Source organism: Myotis brandtii, unplaced genomic scaffold (assembly GCF_000412655.1).
Source record: "Myotis brandtii unplaced genomic scaffold, ASM41265v1 scaffold422, whole genome shotgun sequence".
Lineage (NCBI taxonomy): Eukaryota > Metazoa > Chordata > Mammalia > Chiroptera > Vespertilionidae > Myotis > Myotis brandtii.
The window spans coordinates 1,660,467-1,673,594 of NW_005366171.1; the positions used below are offsets into that span (position 1 = coordinate 1,660,467).

A 13,128-nucleotide genomic window follows, 5' to 3' on the forward strand; every position below is an offset into this window, starting at 1 on the left:
GAACGACCCTTTCACAGGGGTTGCCTAAGACCATCCTGCATATCAGATATTTACATTACAATTCATAACAGGTAGCAACATACAGTTATGAAGTAGCAACGAAATAATTTTATGGTTGGGTCACAACATGAGGAACTGTATTTAAAGGGCCAGAAGGTTGAGAACCACTGATCTAGAGCCACAGGACAGAGAAGGAAAAGGAAGGTGCACACCACTTTGAGAGAGGCAGAGATCGGTACCTGGTGAGAGGGCTGTGCCAGGTGAGCCAGGGTGCTTGGAGGGCAAAGGGGCAGCTGAAGGACAGGCCCCAGGGAGGAGCAGCGCCGGCCCAGGCGGGGGCCTCCAGGGTGGTGGCCACGCTGCAGTACTTAGGCAAAGGCCCCCCAGGCTCTGCGGAGGATTCCATGGCCTTCGGAGACACCACCTAGAACAAGCACTACAGTTGTCTGAGTTGCAGTCCCACAGCCCAGCAGAGGACAGGGGCTTGGGCAAGGTGAGCGGTTAGTGGCCAGGGGCCAGCGGCCTCTCTGCGGTCCCACTCGCTCCCACAGACGCTCAGGGTGTCCTCGGGAACCTCAGTTCAGCAGAGAGCAAGAGCTGTGATTTTAGAGCAGCCAGCTTTAAACCCTTCACAGCCTGCGGCCTGAGTGCTCACCTCACCTGCGTGCTTGTTACCGCTCAGGAGATAGTACATGGAAAGCACCTGGCATATACGTAGCTCAATGCATACGTTAGTTTTTCCTCCCCCTCTTCCCCATGTGTAGGGACTCCTGAGGGTAAGGCCATACTTCGCTTCACAAATCCTAACCCTGATGACAAACTGACCCCCAGCCCAAGCCAGACCTCCGTCCCGACCCAGTCACCTGTAGGATCAACTCAGCCCCAGGCCCGCTGAGATCCCAGGGCTGTGGCCTCCCTACCCACTCAGAGGCAGCAGCTGTGACTCGGGGCCCACGATCGCACTGCCCCTGCCCAGCAGAGCCTGTGAGGGTCTGCCCTGCTCCAGTCCACAGGTCTGAACCCACAGGCAGACTTACCCACAGCCCAGCCTCCTCCACCTCGGCCTTGGCCCCTTTTGACAGTTGGACTCAAGCCTCAGCCCAACTGACTCCAGGTTGCCAAGCAGGTTGCCATGGGTGTGAGCCAGGGGAACACTGTGGGCTGAGTGTACTGGGCATGTGCAGAGGAGTGACAGGGGGCCTTGGAAGGCAGGTGCGGGAGAAGGGGCGGGGGTGTTATTCTCCATCTTTCTCTTTGAAGAGGGGGTGAGGAGGGTATTGGAGAGAAAGGCCATTGTAGCTTCAATTCCCAAAAGCTGAGGCTTGCCCACTGCCCAGAAGAGCCAGCCATAGTGGGAAGCCCTCAGGGTTCCCAGGGGAGCCTTCCGAGGGAGGGGGATGACCCTCAGACTTAGGACTACTGATCTGGCTCCACCCCGAGACAGCAGGAGGCCGGGTGGGGGAGCCACTGGCTGGGCTAGGGACTCTCACATAGAATTTGTCCCTAGTTTAAAACAAAGTAACAAAGGTGTGGGCATGTCTGTCAGTAACAGACAGGACTCTGTGAGAAGCAGAGGTGAAGTGACCACTTGGGGTGGCAGGAGAGGACAGCGGGGACCACAGCAACAGAATTCTAGCTTCTGCTCTTATGAACATCCAGGGGAGAGGCTGGTATTTTGAGACACCTGACAGTCAGTCCTTGGACACCGGTTGTGTGCCCGGCAGTGTTCCGTGGAGAATACCAAAACAGCACGTAGGGACATTTGGGGTGTCTCTCCCACATTACTATTCCCCTGTACCACCAGTTCCTGTCTCTACTTGAGGACCCATGTGGTTAGGAGAGGCTGAAGTTACCCCCAGCTCCACAGGTGGAACATGTCAATCAGCACATCCCGTCCCCCTGGCTGCAGGGACTGGCTAGGCATAGACATGTTCCCGGGGCCTCAGGACTCTCCTGGGAACACCTGGGTTATAGACTCTCTTTCCTACTATAAGTAATAAGGAAGTGTGTGGTTCTGGGAGCTCTGAGAGCCTTTCTGGTGCACTGAAACTTCCCAGAGGAAGACAAGGGGTAGACCTAAAGCAGACAGGTGGTGGGTGACGGTTGAGCGCAGCCTTAGGAGAAGCTTCCGTTACACGAGCCTTTACTGATTGTACCAGTCTGGATTGGATTTTTTTCTTCCTTACAGCCAAAAGCATCCTACCCGATGACTGCTCTCACAGAGCGTAACTTAATAGTCAGAATGTGACCCAGGACTACATACCTAAAGGCTGAGGTCTTTGCTGTGCAAAGTTAGAATCCAAGAAAAACCAGTGAAGTCCCTGGCAGTGAGAGAAGGATTCCTAAATAAGACAGGTAGGATTTCCATAGGGGACTATTCCAATTTAGGTAGGAAGCAAGAGCTAACGGGGAAGGATGCATTTGCAAAACTATCTTTCTTTTTGGGGTAGGAATGGGTTTCATGGAAAAAATCAGGGTGTGGATATTTGGGAAGGGGCCAGATTGGTGGGCGCCTTGAAAACCAAGCAGATAAACATAAAAAACAAAAACAAACAAAAAAACATGTGGTAGTCAACAGGCCGTTGTCCTGGGGTTTGAGCAACGAAGTGGCATGTAATGCTTTAAGGAAGAACAACAGAGTGAGGATGGAGCCAGTTGAGAACAGAGCCTGGGAGGCCAGGGAGGACACTGTTAACAGTTACCCAGGCACCTAACTGGGTAGGAAGAGGAAAATAGTAACACCGAATATTTCCTGACAACACCTGCCTGACTTGAGGCTCTTTGCTGGGTGCTAAGAGTACAGGAAGAGTAAGACTGGTCCCTATCTTCAAGGAGCTTACAGTCTACTGAAGAAGACAGAGAGGTGTGTAATGGCGTTTAAGGATAGCAGGAGAGAAACTGCACAGAAATGTGTATAAGAAGCAAGTAATGGCTGGGGTGGGAAGACGTCATGGAGAATCACAGTGGAGATGAGTGTGACAGTGTACTGGAAGTCCTGACTGAGCCTGGTGACAGATGGGACCGGGGAGCTAAGGGAGAAGGAAGAGCTGAGCCTAGTCATGGGAAGAGGAACAGATATTCTGAAGGCAAATTCCAAGATATGGGGCAGCGACTGTCCTTCCCAGGGGTGAGGGCAGCTGCAGGTTTTCTGGCTTAAAGAACCTGGAGAATGGAGATGCTATGGACAAAACAAGAGGAGAATAATAATAATGACACCAATAACAAAGGTTATAAATACTTACTACGTGCCAGGCACTGCTAACCTGTTAACCCTCATAATAAACGTATTGGGTAGTTGCTATTCTTTTTATTCTCATTCTGTGGATGAAGAGCTGAGGCATGGAGAGGAAGTAGCAGTCACAGTTTAAATTGAAGCAGTTTGATTCCAGAGCTTGACCTCTTACCCTCTACACTAAGCTGCCTAAGGAAGTATTCTCTGTGCAGGAAAAAGATGACTGAAAAAACTTGAAATGACAAGGTTTTGTTAACTACTTTTGCCACAGACCTGAGACACTTCCCCATCATGGCATGGGTAAGGCATAGATTTATTGTCAACCCCAAATCATAAAAAACACCAAACTTTGACAAATCAAGGGAGTTCGTTGTATTTGCATGAGGGTTAGCAAAATGCACTACTAGTATTCAGGAACCATTCCTCACACAATGCTTTTAAGTTTCTCATGGCTGAGACTCTGGCGAAGGGTGTGAGAAGGGCAAGGTGAGAGGTATAGAGAATCCTGGAACTCCGGCTCTCCTAAAGTGCTTAAGAAGCATCTTCTCAATCTAGAGATGATGATGTTTAGTGCACCTGAAACCCAGGTAAGAAATATCCAGCACAGGTTAATCCGAGCTATTACCTGCCCACACAGAAATTACATTTAGGGAAAACTACTGCATGACGCTATGAAACCCCATTTTGTGATATGATTTGTTTCTATTTGGAACCACTGAGTCAAATGATTCTAAAAATGGGGTCCGTGTGGCGGCTGGCAGTTGCTATGATGGTGGGACCTTTGCCAGGGTTGTTCTCGGTCTCGGCCTTATCAGGGTGCAGGAGAGACTGCAGGTAATGAATGTACTTGATTGCAGCTCTGAGGGTTTCCACTTTGCTGAGTCGCTTCTCCAGGTACTCCTCCGGCAGGTGATGTCGGAGCTGGGCATAGCCTTCGTTGACACACTTCACACGCTGCCTTTCCCGCTCATTCCTTTTCCGGATAAAGGAGGGCCCGTAGGAGTAGTCGCACCTCCTGTAATTTGGATAAGGCATTGGGAAGGAGAAGGGGCAGGGCTCACTATAATTTTCCAGGACCAGTGAATCACTGGAAAAGGGCAGCAACGGCAGGTCTTCAAAGTAAGGGGACGGCACCGAGGCCTCGGGGTACAAGTGGAGAGTGACCATGGGGTCCAGACAGAAGGACCTGCTCAGCGGCAGGTGGGCAGAATCCGGGAAGACAGGCACTTTTCCTGGCAGCTTAGAGTAGCTTCTATTGTCCATCATTTCTTTGTTAGCCTGGAAACATAACCGAGTTTATTAATTTGGGCAAATCCAAGGAGAGCAAATATCGTCCGTTTTCTCAGAGATCAATGTTTTAAAGACTTTTCTGCTTTGATGTATAGTTTTTGAGCTCATTCTGAAAACTAGATGGGGTTACAATATTCTGTGGGTAGTAAGGGGGAGGATTTAAAAATATATATATTTTTATTGATTTCAGAGAGGAAGGAAGAGTTAGAAACATCAGTGATGAGAGAGAAACATTGATTGGCTGCCTTCTGCACGCCCCACACTGGGGATCGAGGAGCCCACAAGGGCATGTGCTTCTGACCGGAATCGAACCCGGGATCCTTCAGTCCACAGGCCAACACTCTATCCACCGAGCCAAACCAGCTGGGCAAGAGCGAGGATTTTTGATGCTGCACAGAAACAGCATGAAATAATACTGACTCACCTGGTGAGAAAATTATTGCCTTTCAATTCTCTTCCAGTTCCAATGATTACATAGATATAGTGTTAGTCTGGTGATAGTGTCTCCTACACTCCCAGAGGCTTTCTGATCCTCCTCAGATGGAAGCCTTCAACAAGCAGTACTTTTTAGCTAGGCTCTAATAATATTTAACTCTTCATGTCTATTTATTGTGAATTATACTGATTTCACATTTATAGTATGATACAAATTTTAAAAATAAAATCTACTTGACTAAAAAATGTGAATTGGTTTGAAGAAAAATAGTAAATACCCGTACAGGTGGAACAGATAATGAAGACTGTGAAGGTGTATGCAAATAACTGACGTTTGGGAAACACTGAAATACCACAATATTTAAAATACACGTTGGAGAAATTACAAACTAGTTAATGATCATGCCACCTCACAGCATAGCCTTTCTAAATAATACCTGATGTGCTAGAGGCAAATCCAAAAATAAAAAAGGAATCATTTACTCTTAAAAATTCACTGTAATGCCCTGGCCAGGTGGCTCAGTTGGTTGGAGTATCGTTCTGTACACCAATACGTTTCAGGTTTAATTCCGGGTCAGGGCACACACGTAGGTTGTGGGTTCGATCCCCAGTTGGGGCAATCCATGTTTCTCTCTCACATCTCTCTCTCTCAAATCAATAAAAACATATCCTCAGCCCTAATGCTTATGGGCAGGATTAGATAACATTGTCACTTGTTTCCCTACCTGAGGGGAGCAAAAACTCTGCAGGCTGCACCATATAATGGGTGGAGCAGTCTCTACGCACCAGAATTCAAGTGTGAAAAAATGTAGTACAGTTCCTGTGAAAAAGCCTAGCCTATCTAGTGTGGCTGCTGAAGGACAAATGACTATGGAAACAGAAAGGGCACGGGGTGGGGGATAAGGGTTAAGGAGGATTATAATAAATCATGTGGAGACAGGCTGGAAAAGGGGTAAATGCCAGGAAAAACTCCTCCTAAGAGGGGGGTGGGAGTGGGGGAATGAAATAAGTGTGATAGGTCCAGTGAAAAATCAAAACAGAGAAACAGGAAGTGAATGATTCCTAATTACTGACCAAATGACCTGAAATAACTAACGTAAAACAAAAATCTCTGGGAGATTAAAAACTAGCCAACGTTGTGTCAAAAAGAGAAAGTTGCCGAGAGAAAATGGTTAGGAAATTCCCAAGCCAGAGAGAGAGAGTAGAGAGTAGATAAAGAACAAGTATGGCAGAAGCTACAAAATGATGGCACAATGACTATGGAGCCCGTATTTCTACATTTCTGAGGACAGCAGAGCCTTGTTCTGCCTATGGCTGATAAGCCAGAAGTGACACAACAGGATACCAAACATAAGGCAGATGCCATCAAAGCCAATCACACACACAAACTTTTTGAGAATGGTTTTATTCTGACATATCATTTAATACTATCGTAAACCTTGACTCATGAAATCTGAATAATTTGCATATGCCACAGGTAATTAGAAATGTCTAGGCTTTAACAAGACTTTGCTTTATCCTGGGAAATAGAGCCTTGTGTCTGGAGACACACCCATGAGAAGCTTTTCTATTGAGCATTTCCAAAAAGTCCACTCATCAGTGCTTGCTTCGGGAAGGTATACCAAAAGCTCACTACTCAATGTAGTAGCAGCTAAACATGATCACCTTTTATTCAAAGAACATTTAACTACAACACAATGGAGTGATAGAATGCAAAATGCAGTAATGATCAAGGAAGTCTAGTGGAAGCTGGACATGTTTGTAGAAACCGAGTAGTTTTTAAAAGAAAGCAACACAGACTATTAGTGCTGGGGTCTGGCAGTTCCAGATTCATGCACAGTAACAAATTCACCTATCTTGGAAAAGTCTCCAGTTTCTGTCCTAGAGCTCTTCTGGGAAATAAATGAGGTCTTAATGATAACATTCTAAATAGATTTTTGGATGCTCTGCTGAGCATAAAAGCTTCAACTTGCAGAGATATTAAAAATATCTAGCATGTGAAAAACAAAGCTACAACTACACCTATAATTGAGTTATGGAAAGTTAGGGATGGAGGAACCTTAGAAATCCTCTTACCCAATCCCTCAGGGGATGTAACTTGGCTAAGGTTGCAGAGCTAGTTGCAGAGCAGGGGTCAGACCCTAGGTCTCCTGACTTGCAAACCAAAACCCTTTCCACTACTCCAGATGAATTAGTCACCAGCATAATCTGAATCTTTTAACATATAGGCATAACTGATAGTTTAAGATAATAGAATAATCAGGTAGCTGACAAAATTCATCATTTACCAGCAGTACCTAGGGATTTTCCGATAAATCATATGCTTATTCTCCCCCATGGGCCACTCTGGAGAAGAGTCTCTTACCTGAGTATTGTCACCACGGTGCTGTATTTTGGATTTGGTCAAATTTAACCTGATTTATAGGTGATCATTTAGTAACAATATGCAAAGTAGCTTACAGTTAAACAGAACTGCTCAGTTCTGGTTTAGCTGTGGTTTTTTTTTCTACCTAACATGTAGATATGACAACACATAATATCAAGTAGAAAGGTTTACTTATGAAACTGGACTCCTGTAACAAAGTCTTTTGTAAAAAGAATGCTCCCCCATTCATCTAAATGAGTTGAAATCTTATAAACACACGAAAACCTGCACATAAATATTTATAGCAGCTTTATTTAAAGTTGTCATAACTTAAAAGCAACCAAGATGTTCTTCAGTAGGTGAATGGATAGAGTAAATCCAGACAGTGGAATATTCAGTGTCAAAAAGAAATGATCTATCAAGCCAAATTAAAAATACATAGAGAAACCTTAAATGCGTATTACTAAATAAAGAAGCCAATCTGAAAAGGCTACATACTATGTGACATTCTGGAAAAGGCATAATACCAAGGATTGTGATTGCTGGGTTTTATAGTAAGGGTATGTTATACAGTTTTGTAAGAAACTGTCAAGCTGTTTTCCAAAGTGCCCACACCATGGGGGTTATATTATTTTATATCAGAATTATCTTTAAGTAATAGCCTCATAATGTGCAATATTGGTCAATATTCTTTAAATAGAGATTAAGGCCATAACCAGGAAGATCCATGTGAACCTAGTTTATTAAAATATCTATTAAATTTGTTGGCTTCTAAATAGGTTGTATTTTTTAGAGCAATTTTGGATGCACAGCAAAACTGAGCAGAAAGTAGAGTTCCCATATAGCTCCTGCCCCTACACATACCCATTCTTCCCCACTAGCAACATCCCACCCAAATATATGTTACAATTGATGAACCAATATTGACACATCGTTATCACTCAAAGCCCGTAGTGTACATAGAGTTCACTCTTGGTGTTGTACATTCCATGAGTTTTGACAACTGTACAGCAAGTACAGAATAGTTTTACAGTTCCACAAAGCCTCTGTGCTCCACCTATTCATCCCTCCCTTCCCCCAATACCTGACAACCACTGATTTTTTTACTGCCTCCATACAGAGTTTTGCCTTTTCCAGAATATCATATAGTATGTAGCCTTTTCAGATTGGCTTATTTAGTAATATGCATTTAATTTCTCTCTATGTATTTTTAATTTGGCTTGATAGATCATTTCTTTTTGACACTGAATATTCCACTGTCTGGATATACTCTATCCATTCACCTACTGAAGAACATCTTGGTTGCTTTTAAGTTATGACAACTTTAAATAACCCTGCTATAAAAATTTATGTGCAGGTTTTCGTGTGTCTGTAAAATTTCAACTCATTTAGGTAAATACCAAGGATTATGACTGTTGGGTTTTATAGTAAGGGTATGTTATACAGTTTTGTAAGAAACTGTCAAGCTGTTTTCCAAAGTGGCCATACCATTTTGCATTCTCATCAGCAATGTGAGTTCCTGTTGCTCCATATCCATATCAGCATTTGGTGTTATCAGTGTCCTGGATTTTGGTCATTCTAATAGGTTATTTTAATATATCCTATTAGAATATATGATGTGGAGCACTTCTTCATATGCTTATTTGCCATCTATATATCTTCTTTGGTAAGGTGTCTGTTCAGGTCTTTGGCCCTTTTGTTAATCAGGTTGTCTTATTATGGAGTTTTGAGTTCTTTGTATATTTTAGATAATAGTACTTTATCAGATATGTCTTTTGCAAATATTTTCTCCTAGTCTGTGGCTTGTCTTCTACTTCTCTTGACAATGTCTTTCAGAGCATTAGTTTTTAATTTTAATGAAGTCCAGCTTATCAATTATTTCTTTCATGATTTGTGTTTTTGGTGTTATATCTAAAAAGTCATTGCCAAACCAACAGCAATCTAGATTTTCTCCTGTTATCTTCTGGGCATTTATAGTTTTGTGTTTTACATTTAGGTCTGTAGTCCATTTTGAGTTAATCTTTTGAAGGGCATAAGGTCTGTGTCTAGCTTTCCCCCTGCCCCTCCATTGTATTGCCTTTGTTTTTTTGTCAAAGATCAGTTGACTGTATTTGTATGGGTCTATTAGGCTCTCTATTGTGTTCTATTGATCTATTCTGCCAGTACTACACTGACAGACTTGACTGCTATAACTTTACAGTAATTCTTCAAATCGGATATTGTCTCTCCTCTACTTCTACATTAATATTGTGTTGGCTTTTCTGGTTCTTTGGCTTCTTATATAAACTTTAGAGTCAGTTTGTTGAAATACAGAAAATAACTTGCTGGGATTTTCAATGGGATTGTATTGAATCTATAGATCAAGTTGAGAAAAACTGACATTTTGACAGTATTGAGTCTTCCTATTCATGGACATTGAGTATCTGTTTATTTAGTCCTTCTTTGACTTCTTCCATTAGTTTTGTAGTTTTCCTCATATATATTTTGTACATATTTTGTTAGATTTAATACCTATTTCACTTCGGGGACTGGTATTGGTAAATGGTATTGTTTTTAATCTCATTTGTTCATTGCTAGAATATAGGAAGGCAATTACCTTCTGTAAACTTTCTATCCTGCAACTTTGCTATAATCATTCTTTTTAAGGTTTTTGTTTTGTAGTTCTTTATTTTCTATGGGGACTGGTATTGTTTTTAATTTCATTTGTTCATTGCTAGAATATAGAAAGGCAATTACCTTCTGTTATTAACTTTCTATCCTGCAACTTTGCTATAATCATTCTTTTTAAGAGGTTTTTGTTTTGTGGTTCTTTATTTTCTACATAGATGATCATTTCATCTGAAACAGACAATTTTATCTCTTCCTTCCCAATCTGTATACCTTTTCTTCTTACTGCATTAGCTAGGAAATGCAGTACAATGCTGAAAAGCAGTGGTGAGGACACCTTGCCGTGTTCCTCATCTTAGCAGGAACACTTCCACTTTTTACCATTAAGTAAGCTGTGGGTTTCTGTAGATATTCTTTATCTAGTTGAGGAAGTTCTCTTCTATTCCTACTTTACTGAGGTGTTTCTTTTTTTTGTGTTTGTTTTTTTTCATAAATGGGTGTTGAGGTTTGCTTTTTCTGCATCTATTAATAGGATCATTTCATTTTCCTTCTCTAGCCTGTTGATGTGATCTTCTAATATTCAACCAGTCTTGAATCCTTGACATAAATTTCACTTGGTTGTAGTTGAAATGACATATTTTAATATTAACAATAAAATCAATAATTTAGGTTAAATTTGTAGGTCTGAAAATTGTTTTTTATTAACTAAAAAATCCATTAATAGCTTCTAAAACCTTATACTTATAAATTTAATGTAATTTAATTATAATTTTTGCCAAGAATTTCTTATAACATGCATTTTAAATCTCCCAATATATCAAAATGGTATATGTATACTTTCAGAGGTCTTAGTACCCATGCATTCTCTCTCTCTCCACACACACACACACACACACACACGTAATTTAGTACCAATGTTTTATGATTAGACTGGTCTAAAACAGATCTCACAATAGGGTGCACATGCCTTTGCATCTCTAAGTTCATCATATAGCAAAAGAGGGAGAGGAGAAAAGTTGAGACATAGATACACTGGTAGGTTTTTCAAAAATTATTTTTATTGTTCCATTCCAAAGAGGACATAGGAAGAAAAAAGCCAGTTATCCAGTGACTGTTATACCCTTCAGAGGGAGGCACACAGAACTCCATTACTTGTTCAATGCTGCACACACCACAGCTCAAACAGCTGCCTCTCAACCTGACCAAAAATGCTGACAATATGTGTATGTCATCAATCCATGGCTTGGTTTAAAAGAAAATTTCTTTATTGCAAGTATCCAAGTCCTTAGGATTCATCCTTAAAGATATTAGGGGATGAGAAAGACCACTCATGCCAAGACTATGTTTAGTCATTAGAGTAAACTAGAAAGTGGCCAGTTTGTTTTAGGATGCACTGCATCAGACATCACAGTACTTAAAAGAAAATCTGCAGTTTGTGAAGAGGCACCAGGCATTTCAGAACTAGTTTACCATAAAGTGCAGCTGCCGGCCAACCAGATACCTAAAGACAGTCAGTGCAAAATTCAAAAAGGATAATTCAGGGCTTTGATGCGGCTGGCCACACTGCAATATAGAAATGAAACTTAAAAATATAAGATAAAGTCTATTTACAAAAGTTTTTTTAGTAAAGTGACTTGAGAAAAGTTATGTTAAGCAGTTCCCACACATCCCTTCCCTCCCCTGCCAAAAAAAAAAAACTACCTGAAAATTATCTTGAAAACCAAGTTAAAACTGTGTGGTGAAAAAGAGAATGCCTGTTTCAGGTAAAGGACTTCAAGGTAATTTATAGGCAGACGTACTTTGTCACAAATAGGATAAGTTTTATTGGCGACTTGGTGTGTGCTTTAAAAAATGTCTCTATTAATATGTTAACAAGAAAAAAATTCCAAGCACGTTTTTGTTTCGGGTTTTGAATTTTCCAGCAAGAGTTGGTGAAATCAACAGGGTGTTAAAACAAAACCCAGGAAAAATCAGTCAGTTTTTTCCAGTTGCCTGCATTGTTGCTTTCTAGTTACCTCGAATTTGATTCTCAATTAGCTGAGGACAACATGACGGTCAAAGACGGACTTCCGCTGCTCTTGAACTTGAAGCTTCCACCGCTGCTGGGCATACTCTACCTTGTTCAGCACGTTGGCTCGACTGCGGGAGCGGGCCAGCACATCGTGGGCATTTGCAAATGGCTGGTGATCCTGAAAGTCCAGGAATGGAGACCATAAGAGATGGCATAATTGGTGTAAAACATACACACAAAACAGCAGTTGTTCAGCCAGAGACAGAAACAGCTGGGTTTTTCAAAGAACAGACCATCTATTTGCCCAAGCATTTCTAGGCACTCAACTGCTAGAAGTAGGCTGAACTCAACTGCAGAAACAGGTGGTTCAAGTGGCATAAGCGATGAGGAGGTATCTGTGTCATGTTCCCATGAATCACCATTTCCAAAGACATTTCCCTTAAGAAGCAGGGACCAAAGATAAAGACAGTGGTCATTTATGTTAAAGAGAAGCTTCCCTAACGGGTAGGGAAAGAAAATCTATTTTCATGTTAAAATCTGTATGCTACAGACACAGAAAGTAGGACTTTTCCTTGCTTCACTCAATCCTGTATAGCTGAACTGGAGCAGAGGAAAGACCTATCTTACCTGACTCCCATTATATTAGAATTGTTACTTGACAGCTGGGGCCACATTCACCCTGGGAGATGAGTTGGTAAGATTTTATCTCCCTGCCCCCTCAACATATACACTAAATGGACTGGTTTACCCCTTCCCCAATCTGTGATGAAAAGAGACACCTCATGTGCTAAAATTACCCTCTATAACCAAGGGCAGTAAGAATTACTGCTTCAGAATTTCTATTTGAAAAAGACTTGAATCTTTCAATGCTGAGCACTATGGCTTCTATGCTAGTTGCTGCCTTAGGAAAGAGGCTATTGAAGGCTTACCCAGGTATCTGTGTAGAAAAACAACTTATCCTGGTCAAAGTAAACCAATGCCACTGATGTTTGTAGTCATTACAGGGGAAACCACTGTGCTAATCTATCTGTGAAGGAGATATAAACACAGCTGCCTAAATGACAAAAAGCATTAAAAACTAACTTATTGCTTTTGTTTGCCTTTTTCTTGATCTCTTTTTCCCAAACCCTGGTTAACAAAGCTTCTAAATGTTCCAACATAGGAGCCAAGTCACAAGTTGTATCTCCT

General features: G+C 41.9%; 3 protein-coding genes across 5 annotated transcripts in view; all 3 read right to left on the reverse strand.

The window, feature by feature from the left end:
• The window catches only part of LOC102241673 (chromosome unknown open reading frame, human C11orf16), a 31,830-nt gene extending 28,421 nt beyond the window's left edge, over positions 1-3,409 (reverse strand). Inside the window, exons 1-2 of one of the 3 annotated variants that reach the window (XM_014545846.1) lie at positions 2,264-3,409; positions 240-424 (exon numbers count right to left, since the gene is read on the reverse strand). In XM_014545846.1, coding sequence (XP_014401332.1) covers positions 240-406 — 167 coding nt within the window. In that variant the 5' untranslated portion in view covers positions 407-424; positions 2,264-3,409. Of the gene's footprint in view, positions 1-239; positions 845-1,037; positions 1,456-2,263 lie in introns of those variants that run through there. The other 2 variants (XM_005873955.2, XM_014545847.1) reach the window with 2 other exon arrangements.
• Positions 3,410-3,510: 101 nt separating this feature from the next.
• On the reverse strand, positions 3,511-4,510 carry ASCL3 (achaete-scute family bHLH transcription factor 3). Its single transcript, XM_005873997.2, has one exon. It carries the CDS (start codon positions 4,496-4,498, stop codon positions 3,953-3,955), a length of 546 nt encoding a protein of 181 aa, XP_005874059.2. The 5' UTR covers positions 4,499-4,510; the 3' UTR covers positions 3,511-3,952.
• Positions 4,465-13,128, reverse strand: part of TMEM9B (TMEM9 domain family, member B) — an 18,147-nt gene continuing 9,483 nt past the window's right edge. The window contains exons 4-5 of the mRNA XM_014545849.1: positions 11,945-12,118; positions 4,465-4,510 (exon numbers count right to left, since the gene is read on the reverse strand). Of these exons, the coding sequence (XP_014401335.1) occupies positions 11,963-12,118 (156 nt within the window). The 3' untranslated portion in view covers positions 4,465-4,510; positions 11,945-11,962. The remainder of the gene's footprint in view (positions 4,511-11,944; positions 12,119-13,128) is intronic.

What these genes read in the sequence shown, in the direction of transcription:
- ASCL3 (XM_005873997.2), bottom strand. Translation starts at nt 4,498, where the DNA reads ATGATGGACAATAGAAGCTACTCTAAGCTGCCAGGAAAAGTGCCTGTC.